The sequence below is a fragment of the Haematobia irritans genome, chromosome 4 (genome assembly GCF_050003625.1).
Source record: "Haematobia irritans isolate KBUSLIRL chromosome 4, ASM5000362v1, whole genome shotgun sequence".
Lineage (NCBI taxonomy): Eukaryota > Metazoa > Arthropoda > Insecta > Diptera > Muscidae > Haematobia > Haematobia irritans.
In genome coordinates this window covers 44,082,527-44,108,400 of record NC_134400.1, presented here as the reverse complement: position 1 = coordinate 44,108,400, position 25,874 = coordinate 44,082,527, and the positions used below count along the sequence as shown (strand labels likewise).

Sequence of the window (25,874 nt, the reverse complement as noted above, 5' to 3'; positions counted from 1 at the left end):
AACCGATCCCCAGATTTGGCTTCCGGAGCCTCTAAGAGAAGCAAATTTCATCCGATCCGGCTGAAATTTGGTACATGGTATTAGTATATGGCCTCTAACAACCATGCAAAAATTGGTCCATTGGTCCAAACCGAACCCCAAATTTGGCTTCCGTAGCTTCTAAGAGAAGCAAATTTCATCCGATCCGGCTGAAAGTTGGTACGTGGTATTAGTATATGGTCTCTAACAACCATGCCAAAATTGGTCCATATCGGTCCATAATTATATATAGCCCCCATATAAACCGATACCCATATTTGACCTCCGAAGCCTCTTAGAGAAGCAAAATTCATCCGATCCGGTTGAAATTTGGTACGTGGTGTTAGTACATGGTCACTAACAACCATGCAAAAATTGGTAAATATCGGTCCATAATTATATATAGCCCCCATATAAACCGATCCCCAGATTTGACCTCTGGAGCCTCTTGCAGGAGCAAAATTCATCCGATCCCGTTGAAATTTGGTACGTGGTGTAAGTATATGGTCTCAATCAACCATGCACGAATTGGTCCATATCGGTTCATAATTATTATAGCCCCCATATAAACCTATCCCCAGATATGACCTACGGAGCCCCCATATAAACCTATCCCCAGATTTGTCCTCCGGAGCCTCTTGGAAGAGCAAAATTCATCCGATCCGATTGAAATTTGGAACGTAATGTTAGTATGTGGTCTCTAACAAACACGCAAGAAGTGGTCCATATCGGTCCATAATTATATATAGACACCATATAAATCGATCCCCAGATTTGACCTCCGGAACCTCTTGGAGGATCAAAATTCATCCGATACGGTTGAAATTTGGTACGTGGTGTTAGTATATAGTCTCTAATAACCATGCAAAAATTGGTCCATATCGGTCTATAGTTATATATAGCTGATCACACAAAAATTGGTCCATATCGATTCATAATCATGGTTGCCACTCTAGCCAAAAATAATCTATCAAAATTTTATTTCTATAGAAAATTTTGTCAAAATGTTATTTCTATAGAAAATTTAGTCAAAATTTTATTTCTATAGAAAATTTTGTTTTTATTCCTAAAGAAAATATTGTCCAATTTTATTTCTATAGAAAAATTTGTCAAAATTTTATTTCTATAGAAAATGTTCTCAAAATTTTAATTCTACAGAGAATGTTGTAACATTTTAATTCTATTGAAAATTTTGTCAAAATTTTATTTCTATAGAAAACTTTGTCAAAATTTTATTTCTATAGAAAACTTTGTCAAAATTTTATTTCTATAGAAAATTTTGTCAAAATTTTATTTCTATAGAAAATTTTGTCAAAATTTTATTTCTATAGAAAATTTTGTCAAAATTTTATTTTTATAGAAAATGTTGTCCAAATTTTACTTCTATAGAAAATGTTGCCAAGATTTTATTTTGTCAAAATTTTATTTCTATAGAAACTTTTGTCAAAATTTTATTTCAATAGAAAATTTTGTAAAAATTTTATTTCTATAGAAAATTTTGTCAAAATGTTATTTCTACAGAAAATTTTGTCAAACCTAATTATATACGTATTTAATCGGCGTATTTTAGTTTAATATATATCCCGTATGGTCTACCTTGCAATTTAGAAGACGGTGTTAGGAATTTTTAAGATACCTTGCCATCGGCAAGTGTTACCGCATCCCAAGTAATTCGATTGTGGATGACAGTCTTCAGTAACAGGTTGGCTGATAAGTCCCCGGTCTGACACATAGATGGCGTCGCTAGTATTAAATGCATATTATTTTTATATAATACCAACCTTCAAATGATTCGTGTCAAAATTTGGCGTCTGTAAGTCAATTAGTTTGTGAGATAGAGCGTCTTTTGTGAAGCAACTTTTGTTATTGTGAAAAAAATGAAAAAAAAGGAATTTCGTGTTTTGATAAAATACTGTTTTCAGAAGGGAAAAAATACGGTGGTGAAATGAGCACGGAGGACCGACGAAAACATAAAAAAAATCCACAAAATGATTTTGAATGACCGTAAAATGAAGTTGATCGATATAGCAGAGGCCTTAAAGATATCAAAGGAACGTGTTGGTCATATCATTCATCAATATTTGGATATGTGGAAGCTCTGTGCAAAATGGGCGCCGCGCGAGCTCACATTTGACCAAAAACAACAACGTGTTGATGATTCTGAGCGGTGTTTCCCAGCAAAAACTCTGTGCAAAATGGGCGCCGCGCGAGCTCACATTTGACCAAAAACAACAACGTGTTGATGATTCTGAGCGGTGTTTCCCAGCAAAAACTCTGTGCAAAATGGGCGCCGCGCGAGCTCACATTTGACCAAAAACAACAACGTGTTGATGATTCTGAGCGGTGTTTCCCAGCAAAAACTGGGTAAGCACTAGTGATTCTTTCAGTAATACCGGTAATCAAAAAGTTACTACTTGCAGTATTACCTGGGATTTAAAAATAATAACTTCCCTGTGTAGGCAAAAAGTGATTCTTTCTATTAATACCGGTAATCAAAATCATTTCTTGAGGTCCGGGTTCGGCTCTACAGTGGGCACCGTTAATAGTAGCGATAAGTAATGCCAAATTGCATTTCAGAAAAAAATTGCTAATAAAATAACCTTTGTTTTCTAAAGCTGTATAGTATATAATTTATATTACAAAATAACATCATTGAATAGATCCATGTCGTGGAGCGTGGTATAGTGTTTTGGATTACAAAACAACAGGAACAGAGTTCGCACTTTTGGGTATCTTTATGGTAAAGATATTATGTTTGGAGAGCTGGTATGCTTGCGAAGAAGTACTTATTTTTCGACTGCTGGTATGCTTGCACGGAAGTACTTTCCTCCAATGTCATGCCCGTGTAAAAGTATTACTACTGATATATGCACGAGGAAGTTGTTACCAATTTGGCGCAGGCATACTTGTACTCATACTTGGTAATATGAGTTTTTGCTGGGTTGCAGCTGTTAACTCGTAATACACCCGAGCTTTTCCGTCGATATGTGACAATGGATGAAACATGGCTCCATCACTACACTCCTGAGTCCAATAGACAGTCGGCTGAGTGGACAGCGCACGGTGAACCGTCTCCGAAGCGTGGAAAGACTCAAAAGTCCGCTGGCAAAGTAATCTGTTTTTTGGGATGCGCATGGAATAATTTTTATCGATTATCTTGAGAAGGGAAAAACCATCAACAGTGACTATTATATGGCGTTATTGGAGCGTTTGAAGGTCGAAATCGCGGCAAAACGGCCCCATATGAAGAAGAAAAAAGTGTTGTTCCACCAAGACAACGCACCGTGCCACAAGTCATTGAGAACGATGGCAAAAATTCATGAATTGGGCTTCGAATTGCTTCCCCACCCACCGTATTCTCCAGATCTGGTCCCCAGCGAATTTTTCTTGTTCTTAGACCTCAAAAGGATGCTCGCAGGAAAAAAATTTGGCTGCAGTAAAGAGGTGATCGCCGAAACTGAGGACTATTTTGAGGCAAAACCGGAGGAGTACTACCAAAATGGTATCAAAAACTTGGAAGGTCGTTATAATCGTTGTATCGCTCTTAAAGGGAACTATGTTGAATAATAAAAACGAATTTTGACAAAAAAAAATGTGTTTCTTTGTTAGTCCGGGGACTTATCAGCCAACCTGTTAGACGTTTCTATGCAATCCATGGTGGAGGGTACATAAGCTTCGGCCTGGCCGAACTTACGGCCGTATATACTTGTTTTTTATTAGTTTTTAGTTCCGAAATTTACAAGTAACCTCTTACACCACGGTGTGATTTTTTGTTACAATTGCTCAGTTTAAATTATATATTCTCGCGATCTTCTCAAATCAAAAATTCAAATTTGGCTAGTATGTCTCAGCCGGCTAATATTTGCGGTTTGTGTGCGAATATTTGCCAAGATGGTAGAAAAAGTCTTTACGATGATCAGGATCAACCAAATCAGTTATACAAAATCGTTTTGCAGTGTATACCTTCCAAGGTATGTGTACAGATAATACGGATAAAATGCCTTGCAGTACAAATAATTCAATGTTTTTTTTTGTTTTTCCAGATATTGGACTTGAAGAGGTTTCGGCAATTTTCGATAATCTGTAAACAATGTGGTCAATGCGTTGATGATGTTCTTGAATTTCAAAAATTAATAGAGAATGCCCAAGAAAAAATTATCCTGATGTATGATTTAAATAGAGAAATTAAAAGGGATTTAGATAATCGTAAAAGCGTTGTTAAAGTTGAAAAGACAGAGGAAGAAGAGGAATTCATTTCGGAATCTCAGGCATTTATTGCTGATCTAAGTTATGATTGTCATTATCTCAAGGATTCAATATCAAGTGATACTGATGACTACACACAAAAAAGTATCACCGAAATTTTTTCAATTAAACACTTAATTGAATTTGGAAACGGATTCAAGTAATATGTTAATTGATTCAATTAATTATTTAATCAAATCCGATTAAAACCCAATTTAAAAAATGATTAATATTTGTTACGTTTCCAATAAAAATATTAATTGATTCAATTTGTTAATCAATACGGAAATAATTTTCAATTACAAACGTGATTGAAAATTGTTCCGTTTCCAATTAAACATGTGATTGATCCAATCACCTTTGTGATTGAAGTTGAATAATTTTGAGCGATGGGGAGAAGGAGCGAGAAGAGAACAAGAGGATGGGTATTTATTCAACAACGTATGATGGTCTGTGGAAGTAACTCGTAACGAACGGTTGGGTTTTTGTTTTTCGCGTAAATTGAAAAACATCATTGGCGAGGTTCTGTCTGATGCGTTCGAAATGTGTGCATAAACAACAAATCATAGCAAGGGGTTGAAATAAATAAAGTGTGCAACAACAAATGGCCACGTGGTAAAGATTTGAAAAAATATATATTAAATATATATGATATGGCAAAACGCATTTGAAATTACCTGTGTTTGTGGTATTGTAAAAATGGAAAACAATTGAAGGTAAGCAATTGTGAAATGTGAATATCGTTTTCCATTGAAGCCTGTTTACATTAAACGGACTAAAATAATATACGAGGGCAGTTCGGAAACTTCTTAGCCTAGCACAAAAAGCGCGGTATAAACAGAAAAGTGTTTTGGACACTTCCATCTCTGTTATGAACACATGTTAAATTTTGTTTCGATCTGGCAACTCCTTCATATAGAAACAGGTGTTCGAAAAAGACGCATCCGCAATTTTTTTTTACAATGGAAAAATTAGAAATGCGTGCTGTCATTAAATATTTACATAAAAAAGGTTTATCGGGACAAGAAATTCATAATGATGGTGAATGGGTGCTCCTTCATATGCAACAGTAAAAAAATTGGTTGCTGAATTTAAACGTGGTCGTACAAGTATTGAAGATGAACCACGTGCACGTCCAAAAACAGCAACAACAGAAATTTTAGCCAAAATGCATGATATGGTATTAAATGATCGACGAATAAAAGTGCGTCAAATTGCTAATATCATGGGCATCTCAAGTGATCGAGTCCATTTAATTTTGTATGAAGAACTACAGATGAAAAAGCTTTCTGCAAAATGGGTGCCGCCTTTGTTAACAGTCGATGAAAAACGCATAAGAATGAACATTTCTCAAGCTTGTTTGGATCGTTTAAAGCGAAATAAAATGGATTTTAAGCGTCGTTTCATAACTGTTGATGAGTCATGGATCCACCACTATACTCCAGAGACAAAAGATCAATCCAAACAATGTACTGAAGCTGGAGGAAGTGTCCCAAAGAAGGCTGGTAAGGTTATGGCAACGTTTTTTGGGACTTCAAAGGTATCTGCAAAAGGGTAAAACAATAAATTCAGAGTACTATTGCAACCTTTTGGATCAATTAAATGTACAAATTCGAGAAAAACGTCCTGGCTTACAACACAAAAAAATAATTTTTCATCAAGACAACGCACCAGCGACCAAGAGTGTTTTAACAATGGCTAAAATCAACGAATTAAAGTACGAGTTGATTTAGCTCCCAGTGACTTTTACTTGTTTCCAAATCTAAAAAAAATCCTTGCTGGCAAGCGTTTCACCTCAAATGAAGATGCAATTACAGTTGTAAACCACTATTTTGAAGACCTTGAGGAAAACTATTTTAATCAAGGGATAGAATTGCTGGAAAAGCTTTGGACTAAGTGTATTGAAGTTTCAGGAGATTATATTGAAAAATAAACATATTTTTTAAAAACTAACTATTCTCTTTTATTGATAGGCTAAGAAGTTTCCGAACCGCCCTCGTATACATTTTTGATTGAAATTTATTGCCAATATCAATTAATAATTTAATTGAATCAATCAAATTGTTGATTGATTTTTGTCGCGAAGTTAATTAAAATTTTAATTGATTCAATTAAAACTGCTTGAATTTTATGTCAAAAACCAATCACTTTTTTAATTGAATCAATCACACAATTAATTGATTCCGTGACAAAAGTCAATTAAATTTGTAGTTGAAAATTGTGTTGGTTTTCAATCAAACTGGGTGATTGATACTATCATTTTCGTGATTGAAGACATTGCAATTAAAAAAATGATTGAATCCTCGATTTTCGTGATTGAAATCAAAAAAAAAAAAATTTTTTGTGTATATGGAATTGTTGAAGAGAATCAAAATCGAGATGATTCAACGTTAGTGATAGATAATCAAAGTGATGATACCTCAATGACAGAGTTTGAGAGGTTTATAATGAGTATTGTTGAGAAAGATTATGGAGATGAAGAAAAGTGTGGAAATATAGGGAGTTCCTCATTGACACCCAAACAGTATGAGACTGATAATGAAGATAATCGAAATGATTCAACCATTTGGACAAGAATTCGTGATAGATAATCAAAATGTTAATACTTCAAACTCTTATATAAAAAGGTTTGAGGCGTTTGAAGCAGAGAATATGGTTGAGACAGATCATGGAACTGATGAAACCTCATTGACACAAGAGGTGGGATAATCCACCGCTGAGTTTTTCAGCGGTGGATTATCCCTTCTCAGTAATGCTGGTGACATTTCTGAGTGTTTCAAAGCTTCTCTAAGTGGTTTCACTGCAATGTGGAACGCCGTTCGGACTCGGCTATAAAAAGGAGGTCCCTTGTCATTGAGCTTAACATGGAATCGGGCAGCACTCAGTGATAAGAGAGAAGTTCACCAATGTGGTATCACAATGGACTGAATAGTCTAAGTGAGCCTGATACATCGGGCTGCCACCTAACCTAACCTATGGGAATGATGATGAAGATAATCGAAATCAAGATGATTTAAAACCATTTGAACAAGAGTTTCCGATAGATGTTGATTCCTCAAACTCATATATCCAGGCGTTTGAAGAAGAGAGTAATGTAGAGACAGATCATGAAGATGACGAAAACTATGGAAACATAGGGCATTGAAACCCAAAGAGTATGGGACTGATGATGAAGATAATCCAACTATAGTTGCCACAAAATCGTGTCATTCATTTAAACCAATTAGAAGAAAAACAAGTATATACGGCCGTAAGTATATACGGCCGTAAGTTATTTTTGGCTCGAGTGGCAACCATGAACATGAACCGATATGGACCAATTTTTGTGTGATTGGGGATCGGCTATATATAACTATAGACCGATATGGACCAATTTTGGCATGGATATTAGCGGCCTTATACTAACACCACGTAGCAAATTTCAACCGGATCGGATGAATTTTGCTCCTCCAAGAGGCTCCGGAGATCAAATCTGGGGAACGGTTTATATGGGGCTATATATAATTATGGACCGATATGGACCAATTCTTGCGTGTTTGTTAGAGACCACATTCTAACACCATGTTCCAAATTTCAACCGGATCGGATGAATTTTGCTCCTCCAAGAGACTCCGGAGGACAAATCTGGGAATCGATTTATATGGGGGCTATATATAATTATGGACCGATATGGACCAATTTTGCATAGTCATTAGAGAACATATACCAACACCATGTACTAAATTTCAGCCGGATCAGATGAAATTTGCTTCTCTTAGAGGCTCCGCAAGCCAAATCGGGGGATCGGTTTGTATGGGGGCTATATGTAATTATGGACCGATATGGACAAATTTTTGCATGGTCATTAGAGAACATATACCAATACCATGTACCAAATTTCAGCCGGATCAGATGAAATTTGCTTCTCTTAGAGGCTCCGCAAGCCAAATCGGGGGATCGGTTTATATGGGGGCTATATGTAATTATGGACCGATATGGACCAATTTTTGCATGGTTGTTAGAGACCATATACTAACACCATGTACCAAATTTCAGCCGGATCGGATGAAATTTGCTTCTCTTAGAGCAATCGCAAGCCAAATTTGGGGGTCCGTTTATATGGGGGCTAAAAGTGGGCCGATATGGCCCATTTGAAATACCATCCGACCTACATCAATAACAACTACTTGTGCCAAGTTTCAAGTCGATAGCTTGTTTCGTTCGGAAGTTACCGTGATTTCAACAGACGGACGGACGGACATGCTCAGATCGACTCAGAATTTCACCACGACCCAGAATATATATACTTTATGTATATACAATATTTCGATGTGTTACAAACGGAATGACAAAGATAATATACCCCCATCCTATGGTGGAGGGTATAAAAAAATCAAAAAGAAATTAAACCAAAAGGAGCAGATCTACCGCAACCGACCAGTGTATTTAGTAAACACCAATATTTGCAATTTTCTGCACCAATCGGGATTTTGGCCCAAAAATAGCTGTGTCACAGCCCCGCTAGAGGTCTTTGAATCAATCCGTGAAGACTTGGATTGTCAAATATTTGAATTCCTTTGTCATCATAAATTTCTGACTGAGCACCAATCGGGAATTTGGCCCACAAATAGCTGTGTCACCGCTCCACTAGAGGTCATTGAATCAATCCGTGAAGACCTGGATACGAATCAACTATCTATATTGGTTCTATTAGATCATTCTAAAGCTTTGACTCCACCTTACACTCTGACAAAAGCTAGCAAATATGTTTAACTTTTCTGATATTTCTATTAAACTGATGGAGTCATATTTAAGCGGCAGATTTCAATACACTCTTCAAGGTGATCGCTGTTCATCCCGTGTTGCGACAGGAAAGGATATTCCACAGGACTCTATACATATACAATGTAGAAAGACCTCCCACAACAAGTGCAGCATTCCAACATAAGGATGTGTGCATATGATGTCCAACTGTACGTTTCATGCGATTTTAAATCTCTACATGAATTTTGTGGCAAAAATTGCTGACGACCTTTGCAATATACATCGGTGGTCAAAAGGAAATTGACTAAGGGCGTTTTCGTTTCGCAAAAAATATGTTGCCTTGGTGTTAAACTACATTTTCTATCATTGCATTTTCGCCCAAATTATAGTGTCATTCCCAAGTTTTTGTTAATTCATAATAATGTGAGGGATGCAGGATACGAAATCTATGACAGTATCCTTCATATTTAGCAATCAATTTCGAGAATGTTGCACCTTTTTTCCTAATCGAAATCACCATAAGCCTTAACCCAAAAATGTCAAAGCCAATATTAATACACAAGCGTAATGTTAAAATCGGGGAGTTTAATCTTTTCTTGGCAGGGGAGAGTAATTAGTTAATAAAGCAAAAAATCTTAGAAAAAACATTTAAAGGGTTCTTGGATTGGTCAGACCTTATACCATGCGTAGCATGTGGTATGGAATATGGAATACTTCATAATTCATTTACACCATTCAATATTAGAATGCTTTTGGCCAAAACATACCTGATACCGACCCTATTAAATTTGCTGGTTGCAATGCTTCAAGATTCGCCCAGTAGGTATGAAGCACCTCTGATCTGATGATGTTCCGGAATACCTTCTGGGCATCATGTACACTAGAGGGGAGCTCACTGGCGCGGCGATCCCTTAAACCGTCCCAGTTGGCTATCTTTTGGTTGATCCGTCCGTCTGTCGTTCCCTGCCTTTGAAATCGGAGGGTTAGTCAATGGTAAGAATTATGGTCTGATCCCAGTGAGTTCGTTTTGCATATTAGAAAGAGCCTTTAAGAAAACAGGTCTGTTCAGTTCGACAGCTGAATGATATTTCCATATGATTGAACTGCGGACGGAAGTCGATATAAGGTATCGAATTCCCACCGCTATTTTGAGGGAGTGAATTGAAGTCCGTATGGGAAACGTAGTTTGTTTTGTAGAGTACATAGCTTACCTTTAATTACAACAAAAATAAGTTCGGATCTGCCTATGAAATGTGGTCATTTTCATAAGAAACCATCGGGATGGTCTCTTATCGCATATTCACTTTATCTTTAGATCGCTGTGCTGCTGTATGACATCATTTTAAGAAAAGTTTTGGACAACTGAGGTCTATAATCACTTTCTATTTTAACGAAATCAAATAAATAGGCTCTTATTAATTCAGTTTTTACTTTTTATTTCCAGTTAACTTTATAGAACATTGACCAGGCATCTATACATGAGCGATTTCCATGAAACTGAAGCGAGACCATGACTCAGTCGATTCTTTGCCGTTTGTGTGTTAATCAGTGTCAAGAATATGAAACCCTTTACGATGAAAATGGTTTCGGTACCGAATTTTATGAAATCGTCTTTAAATATTTGCATCCCAAGGTAAGATTCATAAGAATAGTTAAATGAAATCTAAACGAAAACAATTTCTTACATCAGATTTTAAACCTGGAGCAATGGCGACATCTTACGGGCGTTTGCGAGAAATGTTCTCGTCACATATGGGACTTTCATAGGTTTGAAAAAATTATTGCCAAGGCTCAGATTAAACTTAGCGAAGAGTGTGATAAGATCGAGACGCCAATTGTCAAGAGAGAAATGGGACAGTTAGACCTACCCAAGGCAGATGAGTTCACAGATCATATGGAAGGCAGTTTTGTCTCCCTCTCAGAAATGGCTGCCTTGGAAGCTGATGGTGAGACCCCTTTGAATGCCCTGGAAGTTCAAACGGCAGTCAGGAGTAATTACCAAAATGATGCAAATAACATTCCTTCAGAATCGCAAGTCTCTGAAAATGACGAAATTTTTAAAAGTGGACCCGCCATAAAACTGGAGAAAGAATTCGAACTGGTGGCGGTACAAGAAGGCTATACGTTCGATGCTGATGAAGAACTTCCCACAACTTCGAATTTCGATTCCGATATTCCAAATTTTGGAGAAGATTCGTCTGCCATATGGCTTAGTGATGACTCGGATGAGGACTTGAATGAAGATTTCATGTATAAATCTGATGATGATGCAGAAGCGCTTACGGGAAGTGATGGACGAAAAAGTAAAGAGACTCGTCAAGAGAGAGAAAGAGAATTGGATGTTCTCTTGGCCAAATTTATGCCAATCATAAAATGTGATCTCTGTGCGGAAACCTATACCACTTGGCCCAGTTTACAGGAACATTTTCGCGATTCCCATCCCTTGGAACCTTGTTACATTCCTTGTTGTGGACGACGTTTGAAGGAACATTGGACCATTAAAGAACACATGCGCTATCACAACGACCCGAACACATTTAAATGTAAACTTTGTGGAAAGCTCAGCACAACACGATGTGCTCTCAAAAGGCATATGGATGCACAACATCCTGGCGTCAATAAACTTAAGTTCGATTGTAAGATCTGTGGCAAGGCATTTACTACCGAGAGCGGTCTGAAATATCATTGTACCACAGTCCATGGAGATTTTTGCCAACCTCTACGACGTACCCAGCCCGATGGTAGTTCTCTGTATGTGTGCAAAGATTGTGGCAAGAAGTTCAATAAAGCCGATACCGCTCGTCAACATATTTGGTATCACCACCGATCTATGGATAGATATAAATGTAATATCTGTGGCAATGGTTACGGACATCCGAGACAATATCGTGAGCATATGGCCTCCCATTCCAAGAAACCACTCTACGCCTGCGCCTATTGTCCCATGAAATTCACATTTTTGAATTCTTTGCAAGGTCACAGGAAAGCTAAACATCCATATAAAAAAGATTTGAATTCCTATATTGAACTGGAGGATGGTAGTAGGCACTGAGCCTATTGAAGACAAAAAAGCACCATTGAATAAAACGAATTCACGTGAAGAATATCTTTGAATATTCGTAAGATTTTAGTATATTACTGTATGTTCTATTTTATACCAAAAATATTCTAATTAAGTTTTCTTTTTTAATAAAAATAAATACAGTTTTCTGGAATACAGAGTGAAACTTTTTCAAAGTGGATATGTTTGCATTTAAAGTTACTACCATTTCGACAAAAAAAATTTCATTCCGCAACCACCGTATTCGTGCGACTTGTCTCCGCGAGACTTCTGGCTATGCCTAAACAATATACCAGGGAATGAGTCGATTCGATTGAGTAGATAAAAATTGAATCGGAGATGGCGATGATGGCTATATTGGTAATGGAAAAAGGTTGTTTTATTGGGAGCGGATTATTTAGAAGGGGATGGAATAGGTTTAAAATAATGAGAAAAAATTCATTTTACAAAAAAATCAAGTATATACGGCCGTAAGTTCGGCGGGCCGAATTTTATGTACCATGGATTGCGTAGAAACTTCAACGAAAGTCTGTCATCAACAATCGAATTACTTGGGATGTGGTAATACTTACCGATGACAAGGTATCTTAAAACTTCTAACATCGTCTTCTAAATTCTAAGTTAATCCATACGTGGTATATATTAGACAAAAAAGGCCGAAAATTTTCTATAGAAATAAATTAAAAAATTAAAATTTTGACAAAATTTTTATAGAAATAACATTTTCGTTTTTGTTTTTTATTGTTGGTTTGTACTTCAATCATACGAGTATTTGTTGTTTTGATCTCAGCTTTAAAGCCCATTTTCCTCTGTTGGTTAAGCTACTCTTGTATTTAGTCAACGCAATGGTTTTAAAGCTGAGATCAAACCAACAAATAAGATTGAAGTACAAACCAACAATAAAAAACAACAAGTATATACGGCAGTAAGTTCGGCCAGGCCGAATCTTATGTACCCTCCACCATGGATTGCGTACACCCAACGAAAAAATACTTTCCTCCGGAACGAAATTTTAGACAAACGAAATTCCCCTTTCTTATCACATATTTTCTTTTAGAGCCGAATTTATGATAAGCGATTCAACGATTGTCTCTCATAGTTTTTATTTGCTTTAAAAGAAAAAATTTAGCGCCAAAAGAAACTTTGCTTGTCTAAAATTTCGTTCCTCAGAAAAAAACTATTCTTTCTGTGTAGAAACTTCTACGAAAGACTGTTGTCATCCACAATCGAATTACTTGGGTTATGGTATCTTAAAACTTCTTAACATCGTTTTCTAAATTGTGATTTAGTCCACACATGGTATATATTAGACAAAAAGTTATGTATAGTGAAGTCTACAAATAATTACGAATCGATATGGACTTTTTGCACGGTACGTAGAGAGCCAGAATTGAAATATAGAGGTCGCTTATATGGGGGTTATATACAATTATAAACTTGATATGGACCAATTTTTGTGTGATTGGGGATCGATTTATCTGAGGGCTATATATAACTATAGACCGATATGGACCTAGTTAGGCATGGTTGTTAACGGTCTTATACTAGCACAATGTACCGAATTTCAACTCACTCGGATGAAATTTGCTCCTCCAAGAGGCTCCAAAACCAAATCTCGGGATCGTTTTATATGGGGGCTATATATGATTATGGATTGATATGGACAACTTTTGGCATGGTTGTTAAATATCATATACTACCACCACGTACCAAATTTCAACCAGATCGGATGAATTTTTCTTCTCCAAAAGACACCGGAGGTCAAATCTGGGGATCGGTTTATATGAGAGCTATATATAATTATGGACTGATAGGAACCAATTCCTGCATGGTTGTTGGATACCATATACTAACATCACGTACCAAATTTCAACCGAATGGGAAGAATTTTGCTCTTCCAAGGGGCTCCGGAGGTCAAATCTGGGGATCGGTTTATATGGGGCCTATATATAATTATGGACCGATATCGACCAATTTTTGCATGGGAGTTTGAGGCCATATATTAACACCACGTACCAAATTTCAACTGAATCAGAGGCTCCGGAGGTCAAATCTGGTGATCGGTTTATATGGGGGCTATATATAATTATGGACCGATGTGGACCAATTTTTGCATGGTTGTTAGGGACCATATACTAACACCATGTACCAAATTTCAGCCGGATCGGATGAAATTTGTTTCTCTTAGAGGCTCCACAAGCCAAATCGGGGGATCGGTTTATATGGGGGCTATATATAATTATGGACCGATATGAACCAATTTTTGCATGGTTGTTAGAGACCATATACTAATACCATGTACCAAATTTCAGTCGGATCGGATGAAATTTGCTTCTCTTAGAGGCTTCGCAAGCGAAATCGAGGGATCGGTTTATATGGGGGCTATATATAATTATGGACCGATGTGGACCAATTTTTGCATGGTTGTTAGAGACCATATACTAACACCATTTCCCAAATTTCAGCCGGATCGGATGAAATTTGCTTCTCTTAGAGGATCTGCAAGCCAAATTTGGGGGTCCATTTATATGGGGGCTATACGTAAAAGTGGACCGATATGGGCCATTTGCAATACCATCCGACCTACATCAATAACAACTACTTGTGCCAAGTTTCTAGTCGATAGCTTGTTTCGTTCGGAAGTTAGCGTGATTTCAACAGACGGACGGACGGACGGACATGCTCAGATCGACTCAGAATTTCACCACCACCCAGAATATATATATATTTTATGGGGACTTAGAGCAATATTTCGATGTGTTACGAACGGAATGACAAAGTTAATATACCTCCCACCCTATGTTGGATGGTATAAAAATTGAATTAAAAGTACTTCCTGTGTAGTTAAACTAAAGGACATCTTTGGGAGGACATTTTTGGAAGTGCTTTTGGAAGTAAAGAACTTCCAAAATTTTTTTGCTGGCTATTTGTGGATCTAAAATACCTCTAGAATTCCCATTTCATTTAGAAATGTAGAGGAATTTTAGGTATCGGTTCATTTTTTGGTATAGCCCTCATATAGACCGATCTCCCGATTTTACTTCTTGGGTTTCTAGAAACCGTAGTTTTTATCCAATATGCCTGAAATTGGAAATCTAAAGGTTCTTTAGAACCATAAATAGGTGTGGCAAATATATTGTGTATCGGTGCAGGTTTTGATATAGCCCCTTTATAAATAGGCCTTCCGATTTGGTGTCTACATTCTGTAGGTTTTTCAGAACAACAATTAGGTATGCTGAAAATTGCGTGTATCGGTCTATGTTTTGGTATAGTCCCCATATACACCGGTTTACTCCTTGGGCTTCCAAAAACCGTAGTTCTTATTCGATTTTCCTGAAATTGTCAAAAACCTCTATCGGATTTAGTTTTTATCCGTCCATTTGGTAAGATCTCCATATATACCGATTTCCTTTCTTAAGGGTATAGAAGGCGGTTTGATCATGAAAAAAAAGTTTTAAATTTCAAATCAAAGCGTTATTTCATCATGTTCTTGCTAAAACCCAAACAAAAATGGTTCCTATAAATCCTCTATCTGATATAGTCTTCATAGGTAGCATTTTTAAAATTATCTTCGGTAAGCGTTCTGATTGAACTGATCTGCTTGGGGGAATATCTGTCATCAAACCCCTGAAATTATTTGACAAGGGAAACTATTATATTTGATTCATGGTGGTAGGAATTTAAGATTCGACCCGGCCGAACTTAAGGCCAAAAATTTATTAATTCAGTTGGGGTGGTTTAGGGTATGATATATTCGGCCCCGTCCGACTTTCTACATTACTCACTTATTGACTTCACAAAAAAATGTACTGGTTGCTTAAAAGAATGACTTCTAGCCTGGGACAAGCCCGAGTAAAATTCGTTGATTTTGTTCCTATTTAGCTCAACTTCCGGATCCAAAATGACCGTTTTCATACCTTGTTTCGTTCTGGAGGAAAGTATTTTTTCATTGGGTGTACCATGACGCTTAAACCTTTTGACTGTTTATTCTGTTAAGAAATATTTAAGCTTTACATTACCACTCATAAAATTTCCAAGAGTATTTCAACCTAGAATAATGCATGGTAATGGCCCAATGACTTTAACCATCTGTTAGTCAGTTCTTCCAAATTGTGGTCAGTGGTTATTGTTAAGCCTGTAGCTGACGTATTTGTGATGTATGATCTTGTATACTTTTATAGCGCTGCTATTAAGGGTCCCATGATGACAATAGTGGTCACCATAGTGCTAGTGCTGACGGGAATTGTGATGATGATAAACTGGTCAATAGTGTTATTAATGAGTGTAGCTGCTGTCGTTCTGTTTTTTTTTTTCAAAAATAAAATTTATTACTTTATTTGTGTCATTATATTGGTATCTAAAAGTTGAACTAATTACATTAGTTTAGCATGGTGCATTGTGTATGCGAGTGTGTGTGTATTAGAGGGAATGATATCACATCAGATTTCGAAACCATACCCAGAGAAAAGGAATATGATCAGCTGATACTTGTTTCATAAGCATAAAGTTACTTTTTCACTCGGAATGCGATAGATAGAATCATAAATGAATGTCAGTGTGGAAAGCAAAATCAACCATAACAAGTATATACGGCCGTAAGTTCAGCCAGGCCGAAGCTTATGTACCCTCCACCATGGATTGCGTAGAAACTTCTTCTAAACACTGCCATCCACAATCGAATTACTTAAGTTGCGGTAACGCTTGCCGTTGGCAATGTATCTTAAAACCTCCTAACAAAGTCTTCTAAATTATATGTAAGTCCATACATGGTATATATTAAATCCAAAAAGATCGATTAAATACGTATATAATTCAGTTTGACAAAATTGTCTATTGAAATAAAATTTTAACAAAATTTTCTATAGAAATAAAATTTTCACAAAATTTTCTATAGAAATAAAATTTTAACAAAATTTTCTATAGAAATAAAATTTTCACAAAATTTTCTATAGAAATTAAATTTTAACAAAATTTTCTATAGCAATAAAATTTTGACAAAATTTTCTATAGAAATAAAATTTTAACAAAATTTTCTATAGAAATTAAATTTTAACAACATTTTCTATAGAAATAAAATTTTAACAAAATTTTCTATAGAAATTAAATTTTAACAAAATTTTCTATAGAAATTAAATTTTAACAAAATTTTCTATAGAAATAAAATTTTAACAAAATTTTCTATAGAAATAAAATTTTGACAAAATTTTCTCTAGAAATAAAATTTTGCCAAAATTTTCTATAGAAATAAAGTTTTGGCAAATTATTTTTGGCTCGAGTGGCAACTATGATTATGAACCGATATGGACCAATTTTTGTGTGATTGGAGATCGGCTATATATAACTATAGACCGATATGGACCAATTTTGGTATGGTTATTAGCGGCCATATACTAACACCACGTTCCAAATTTGAACCGGATAGGGTGAATTTTGCTCCTCCAAAAGACTCCGGAGGTCAAATCTGGAGAACGGTTTATATGGGGGCTATATATAATTATGGACCGATATGGACCAATTCTGGCACGGTTGTTAAAGACCATATACCAAAATCATGTACCAAATTTCAGCCCGATCGTATAAAATTTGCTTCTCTTTGAGACTCCGCAAGCCAAATCTGGGGATCGGTTTATATGGGGGCTATATAAAATTATGGACCGATGTGGACCAATTTTTACATAGTTATTAGAGACCATATACTAACACCATGTACCAAATTTCAGTGGATCGGATGAAATTTGCTTCTTTTAGAGGATCCGCAAGCCAAATCCGGGGGTCCGTTTATATGGGGGCTATACGTAAAAGTGGACCGATATGGCCCATTTGCAATACCATCCGACCTACATCAATAACAACTACATATGCCAAGTTTCAAGTCGATAGCTTGTTTCGTTCGGAAGTTAGTGTGATTTCAACAGACGGACGGACATGCTCAGATCGACTCAGAATTTCACCACGACCCAGAATATATATACTTTATGGGGTCTTAGAGCAATATTTCGATGTGTTACAAACGGAATGACAAAGTTAATATACCCCCATCCCATGGTGGAGGGTATAAAAAGATCGATTGAATACGTATATAATTCAGTTTGACAAAATTGTCTATAGAAATAAAATTTTGACAAAATTTTCTATAGAAATAAAATTTTAACAAAATTTCCTATAGAAATAAAATTTTGACAAAATTGTCTATAGAAATAAAATTTTAACAACATTTTCTATAGAAATAAAATGTTCACAAAATTTTCTATAGAAACAAAATTTTAACAAAATTTTCTATAGAAATAAAATTTCGAGAAAATTTTCTATAGAAATAAAATTTTAACAAAATTTTCTATAGCAATAAAATTTTAACAAAATTTTCTATAGAAATAAAATTTTGACAAAATTTTCTATAGAAATAAAATTTTAACAAAATTTTCTATAGAAATAAAATTTTAACAAAATTTTCTATAGAAATAAAATTTTGACAACATTTTTCTAGAAATAAAATTTTGACAAAATTTTCTGTGGAAATAAAATTTTGGCAGATTATTTTTGGCTCGAGTGGCAACTATGATTATGAACCGATATGGACCAATTTTTGTGTGATTGGAGATCGGCTATATATAACTATAGACCGATATGGACCAATTTTGGTATGGTTGTTAGCGGCCATATACATCACGTTCCAAATTTGAACCGGATCGGATGAATTTTGCTCCTCCAAAAGGCTCCGGAGGTCAAATCCGGAGAACGGTTTATATGGGGGCTATATATAATTGTGGACCGATACGGACCAATTTTGGCACGGTTGTTAAAGACCATATAAATACTAACACCACGTTCTATATTTGAACCGGATCGGATGAATTTTGCTCCTCCAAGAGGTCAAATCTGGAGAACGGTTTATATGGGGGCGATATATAATTATGGCCCGATATGGACCAATTCTGGCACGATTGTTAAAGATCATATACTAACACCTTGTTCCAAATTTCAACCGGATTAGATGAAATTTGCTTCTCTATGAGACTCCGCAAGCCAAATCTGGGGATCGGTTTATATGGGGGCTATATATAATTGGACCAATTTTTGCATGGTTATTAGAGACCATATACCAACATCATGTACCAAATTTCAGCCGGATCGTATGAAATTTGCTTCTCTTTGAGGCTGCGCAAGCCATCCTATTGTGAAGGGTATAACAAATTTATTACTATGTAAAAAATTTTATTACTTTTCCGACTGAGCCAGAGCATTCTTTAAAAAGGGGCGTGGCGCCTCCCTATTCCACCTTGGATGTAATTCATACTGTACTGTTCATGAGATATATCCGTTCCAAGTTTGATTGGGCGGCGCTACGCCCAATCATAATCACGTATAGCCAAGGATTATTAGGAGGCCTACAGTGGTTATGAGAGGGAGATCCACGCCCAATTATAACCAAGTATAGCCAAGGATTATTACCAGACCAACAGTACAACTTTGGGAAAGTTTCATGACAATCGGTTCATTACTATGGCCGCTAGAGCTATTTTTAATAGTGGGGAGTGGCACCACCTAGTTTTCCAAAAGATGTGTAGCCTATGTCACTCAGTGATAATGTAGCAGAATAATAGTGAAAGAATTTTTAAAATCGGATAAGTAGTTTAATTAATCTTCATTTTTTGCGATTTCACCCCTCTATGCGGCGTTTCACATTTCGGCGAAACCACTTAGAGAAGCTTTGCAGTACTCAAAAATGACACCAGAAGTACTGAAAGGGGGGGGGGGGGGGGGGGTAGTCCATCTCTGAAAAACTTTTTAGTGTTTGGTCGAAAATTTAATTGGACCCATGGACGTCTGTATGCCAGACGGGCATGGTAGCCATTGCGCTACGTTGGAACCCCTATTGATGGAAGATGGTTAACATGACAATCTCCCTCCACTTTCCATCAACTGGTTTTACTCAAAACTTCGGGGTATGGATGTTTCTTTGTGAAAAAAAAAACAAATTTAGTTTACAATATAATACAAGATTTCCATAGGGAAAAACGTTTTCTTAATTAACAAAAAAAAATTGGGTTTAGTTTGAAGTTTTTTTCTTTAGTCCAAAGATTTACTAACTCTGTTAATTTAAATATTTAGAATATTTATTTCAAAGACGTATGATTTTAAAACTGAAAATGTAGATTACAGACGTTTATTTAATTTGTTTTAAGAAATTTTTCCTCAATATTGTGTAAATTTAGTGAAAAATTCAAGTTGCATAATATTCAGTCAATATATCTTATAAGCATTTGTACTTTTTTGAGCCATTTTGTTATTGATTTGTTTTTTTTTTCATAATTGTGTAAATTTAGTATTCTAAGCTTTAAGATGCATACTTTTCCATATTAGGTCAATGTTTTTTCGGTGCAGTTGCAATTTTCTTTACCCTAAAACAAATGAAATGGAAAATATAAAAGAACACTTTTTTGTTTATCATGGAGCACAGTAGCACAGCATGAGAGGTCGAGACCACCCTCTGGGACGAGTTTTTTTTCTATCCAGCTAGAATTTCAGATTTCCCAGGCCACCCATACTCAAATAGCCCGCACTCCATGACAACTAAATCAAATAGATTTCAAATAATTGACTGAAAAGAAAAACAAGAATAAATATTTGTTGGTCTTTGATGGGAACCGTTAGCCCACAACCCATCCCAAATAAAGAGGAAGCTTTTTCCAATTTCAATTTTTTAACCTACATGGGGGTATTTTTTGATTTCTATACAAAGAGAAGAATATTACGCCTTTTAATAAAAAAAATCATACGAAAGGAACATCCTCCACTTAGAGTTGTCTAATGAGTGACATACGTTCATCATCGACAGGGTGGATTGCGTTATAATTGAGTTATCCTCGTTTAATTGATAAACCTTGTTTTCCCACCCTATGTGGAAATTAAAAAAAAACAGCAAGTTTTCATATGAGGGTATAGCAGATAAAATAGATTTGAGTTTAGACTTACAATTCATACCAAAAAAAAAAGACAAAAAAGAAACAAAAATTAAATTCACACAGTAGAATAAAACAAACCTTAGTTTCTTGGGCGCTAGGGACACCTACGAGTATATGGCCCACCCTTGTGTGAATATTGATAGGAATACACCAAACACGTTAGGTTAAAGTGGCAGCCCGATTAAGATTCAGGCTCACTTAGACTATTCAGTCCATTGTGATACCACATTAACTAAAAGTACCTATTACATATGGGCACTTCTAGTTTTAACCGCTGAACCTTCTTGATTATTTTTCTTTGTTGAACCAACCAGATTGTTCCAAAAACATTAGCAGACTGCTTAAGTTAACGTTTTCCAGATTCGCCAGTAATCTGAAGCTATATGCTCCTAAAAGTTGCTTGCGCTTTACACAAAATGCAGGACACTCACACAAGAGGTGTTTTATTGATTCCTTTTCCTCCGCATCATGACAGCTCATACAATAGTCATTATACTTCGCGCCTATAGTTTTTGCAAAATCGCCTATCAGGCAGCCATCCTTTATAGCAGATATCAGGAGTGATATCTGACGTCTCGAGATCACTAGCATATCTAGTGTGCGGTTTAAGTTTAAATGGGGCCATATTTGCTTGGTGTCGTTACAGCCCTTGCAATCGCAGCAAAAAAATTTGGAAGTTCTTCCAAAGGCACAACTTTAAAAGCGCTTGCAGACGATGCACTCCCAATGATGTTCTTTAGTTTAACTACCCAGGAAGTTCTTTTAATTCAATTTTTTATAACTTGGGGTTTTCATACTTTTAATGGGTAATTTTAACTTTTTTGTTTCAAATACGTTAAAAACGGAATAAGAATTCAGAAATTGGTAAAAATCATTTAAATTTTGTCTTAAAAAATGCTAAATCCAAACTGAAAAAATGGTGAATTTTTGAAAATATTTGAGGTCACACGTTTCCGACAAGCGTTAGAATCCATTAAAAATTATAAAAAATTATAAAAAATATTTATTTGACAAAATATCACACGAATTTTTATACCCTTCACCACTACTGTGGTATAGGGTATAATAAGTTTGTGCATTTGTATGTAACGCCAAGAAGGAGTAATCATAGACCAACCTTTTAGTATACGGATCGGCTTAGAATTAAATTCTGAGTCGATTTAGCGATGTCCGTCTGTCTGACTGTCTGTCTGTCTGTCCGTCTGTCTGTCTGTTGATGTATTTTTGTGTGCAAAGTACAGCTCGCAGTTTTAGTCCGATTGTCCTAAAATTTGGTATAGGGTCCTGTAGAATTAGCATAATAACTTTGCGTGCTAAATTTGGTTAAAATCGGTTCAGATTTGGATATATCTCCCATATATAGCTTTCGCCCGATTTACACTCATATGACCACAGAGGCCAATTTTTAACTCCGATTTAGTTGAAATTTTGCACAGGGAGTAGAACTAGCCACATTTGGTTGACATCGGTTCAGATTTAGATATAGCTCCCATATATATGTTTTTCTGATTTCGACAAAAATGGTCAAAATACCAACATTTTCCTTGTAAAATCGCCACTGCTTTGTCGAAAAGTTGTAAAAATTACTCTAATTTTCCTAAACTTCTAATACATATATACCGAGCGATAAATCACAAATAAAATTTTGCGAAGTTTCCTTAAAATTGCTTCAGATTTAAATGTTTCCCCTATTTATACCCCTCAGTTTGTTTGTTTTTTACTAACATTGTGTTCCACCCTAGTGCATTAGCCGACTTAAATTTTGAGTCTATAGATTTTGTAGAGGTCTATCAAATTCTGCCCAAATCGAGTGATATTTAAATGTATGTATTTGGGACAAACCTTTATATATAGCCCCCAACACATTTGACGGATGTGATATGGTATCGAAAATTTAGATCTACAAAGTGGTGCAGGGTATAATATAGTCGTCCCCGCCCGACTTTAGACTTTCCTTACTTGTTCAATTTACATCCAAAATATTGAATTCTGATCACACCTAAAGAAGTGATGCAAATTCAGTGCAATGGCCGTATAAATGGAGGACTTCCGTCCTATGACAAGCCCATGTTAAATTCATCGCTTCTGCGTCAATTTTGCACCACTTCCGGATCCAAAAAGAACATTTTCATAATTTTTTTGGCGACGTTTTTTTGCTGGGATTCTCCCATCGAACATTTGCCATCATAACAGCCTTCTCACGCAGCATAAGCTTGCAGGTAGCCAGGGGCATACCAACAGATTCTAGTTCCCCTGGAATATGTAAGGTAGTCCCTAGCCTTGCCAACTCATCCGCTTCGCAGTTCACCGGTATGTTCCTATGGTCACGCACCCATATTAGGTGAATATTGTACTGCTCAGCCATCTGATTGAGAGATTTGCGGCAGTCGATGGCCGTTTTCGAGTTGAGGAACACAGAGTCCAAGGATTTTATTGCAGGTTGACTGTCTGAGTATATATTAATGCCAATATTTGTTCTCAGCCAATTCACCACCTCTCTTATTGCCAATAGTTCAGCTTGAAAAACACTACAGTGATTACACGCACAGAAAAACCATGTTTGGACATGGTTGCCGCATCCATTTAATACTTATCTAGAGCATGTAATTGCGCGAAACCCATGTATTTTGTCTTTGTAAAAATAGTTTTCGAGCGGAGAAAAATGTATGGTGGCAATAAGCATCTGAATGGTTCTCAAATACCGCAAACATGTTCTATCACTTAAATGATAGAATTTGAGACCATTAAATGGTCGGAAAATCATGTACCTGACCATTCAATTTTTTTTACTTTCTTACAGGGAAAAAAGTATTTTTATAGGTTAAGTATAGACATGTCTAGAACCATTATGTGGCCATAAAGACCATTTACATTTTTTTAGTGACCATTTAATTTTTTAACTTGTTTGCAGCGAAAAAAATTTTATAGAAACATTGAGCAGGTACACACGATTTTCATTTTGCGCGTCAGTCGTGTGTTGATTGTTTCTTGGAATGGACGGAGAATACGGACTTACTGTGTTATGTGTTAATTTATTTATTCAGAAGTGGCACGTGGTTTTATGTGAACACAAAAAAGGAAAGTGTAATTGAAAAAATGTACCTGGTTTTTTGTTCTGCATTTTGCTATATGGTATCATTTATTTTTATTTGCAGTTATATGATGTCTGCGTTTGTACATTTGATGGGCACGATGTAAATATGGAATAATTGCTTATTGTTGAAATTGAAATAAAATAGAGTGTGTAAAAATATATGATGTTTGCTTGAACGGCATTATAAATACAAATAAACAATGAATTAGTTTATAAATAAATAAAAACAAACAAATAAAGTTAATTTTGTGTTTTCTTTTCTCAAGTGGCGTCCTTTTTTCGACGATGAAAAAAGTTTATTCATAAAGATCAAAACATTTTAGGTTGTGACCATATTCTTTTAACTAGGAGAAAAACATTTTTAATGAATACCATAACATTTTAAATCGTGACCATTGTCTTTTCATTCAAACAAAATTTTTTTTATCAATATAATAACATTTTAGATGAGGACAATTACATTTTTCTTAGAACCATGTTCACTGAGCCAACATGGTTGCAGGTTAAAATGTTAGATGGTCGCCGCAAAACTAGTCCTATCATATTATTTTGCTCTTCAAATATGATTGTGACAATCATGTTTCTTCTCTGCATGTACTATTTCCGCCGTGTGCTTTGGATCGTTGTCCTGTTGGAACCAAAACGTGTTGGCTAGACTCAGGTCTTCCGCACTTTTTTTAAATTTTTTTTTTTAAATGTCGTCGTCGATTCAATAAATTCGAGCTGACCCACACCAGAAGCCGCCCTGTATCCCCACACCATAACTCCTCCTCCATGTTTCACGGTGCCAACAAGATTTTGTTTTTCAAGCGCAGTGCCCACTTTTCTCCAAACAATTTGACGGCCTTTATTGCCAAATGTACAGAATTTGCTTCCGTCCGAAAAAATTACTTGTTTCCAAAACTCTGGCGGTTTATTTATATAGTTATGAGCAAACTCAATACGCTTTCGTCTGTTTGTAAGAGATACGTATGGTTTTCGTCTAGCCACTCTACCATGACACCCAGCTTTTCGCAATACTTTCCTGGCGGTTTCCGCACAAATATTCTTTTTAAATGCCTCTCTTACATTCTCAACAATTTTTGATGATGTTACACGAGGATTAACCTTCACAACATTAATTACCTTTCGCTCCACACGCTGCGATAATATTTTTGAACGACCAGGCCTCGGCTTCGATGTTAAAATTCCTGTTTCTTGGAAATTATTTACAACTCGTTGCACAGATGAATATGCTCTCCCAACTGTTTTGCCAATTTTTCTAAAACTATTTCCTTCTTTCCATAATTTTATAATTATTTTTCGTTCATCAACGCTAATTTCTTTACCCTTTCTTTCCATTTTTAGTATTATTACGAACTACACTAAAAAATGTGCATAGGAACTTGTTAGCGATCTAATGTAATAAGAATGACTATAAAATGGCAGTAATAATGTAAAAAGTCTCAAAATGAAACGGTACTGTCGCAGCAGAAAGAGTGAACGCAGACTTTTTGTTTCCTTCATTCGCTTCGTGCAACTCTTTTGTCACGCCATCTTTAAACAAAGAGAGAGTGTTGAGTGTTTTTTTCTTTTGTTTTGAACTATAGTACGTAAACAATACATTTATAAACAAATTTTTTCTCTACAACACATATTTCGCATTTTTATTTGAGCATTTATAAAAATGTATAATGTGAACGCAGACTTTATGGGCTAAGTGTATATTCTGGGTCGTGGTGAAATGCTGAGTCGATCTGAGCATGTCCGT

At 35.9% G+C, this 25,874-nt stretch overlaps 2 protein-coding genes across 2 annotated transcripts in view; one reads left to right on the top strand and one right to left on the bottom strand.

Annotated features, from left to right (window-relative positions):
• Positions 1-12,221, top strand: part of LOC142236791 (uncharacterized) — a 42,914-nt gene extending 30,693 nt beyond the window's left edge. Inside the window, exons 2-3 of the mRNA XM_075308084.1 lie at positions 10,451-10,639; positions 10,697-12,221. Coding sequence (XP_075164199.1) covers positions 10,517-10,639; positions 10,697-12,058 — 1,485 coding nt within the window. The 5' untranslated portion in view covers positions 10,451-10,516 and the 3' untranslated portion in view covers positions 12,059-12,221. The remainder of the gene's footprint in view (positions 1-10,450; positions 10,640-10,696) is intronic.
• Positions 12,222-16,242: 4,021 nt separating this feature from the next.
• On the bottom strand, positions 16,243-25,465 carry LOC142235379 (uncharacterized). The gene is made up of 3 exons (XM_075306634.1): positions 25,453-25,465; positions 25,062-25,398; positions 16,243-16,366 (listed from the first exon to the last, which is right to left on the bottom strand). The coding sequence occupies exons 1-3, from the start codon at positions 25,463-25,465 to the stop codon at positions 16,243-16,245; spliced, it is 474 nt and encodes a 157-aa protein (XP_075162749.1).
• Positions 25,466-25,874: the final 409 nt, after the last annotated feature.

Excerpts from the sequence above, each read along its gene's own strand:
- LOC142235379 (XM_075306634.1), bottom strand. Across the intron at positions 16,367-25,061 it reads AACAGACGAAAGCGTATTGA|AACGACAGCAGCTACACTCA; the intron begins GTTTGCTCATAA and ends AAAAAAAAACAG.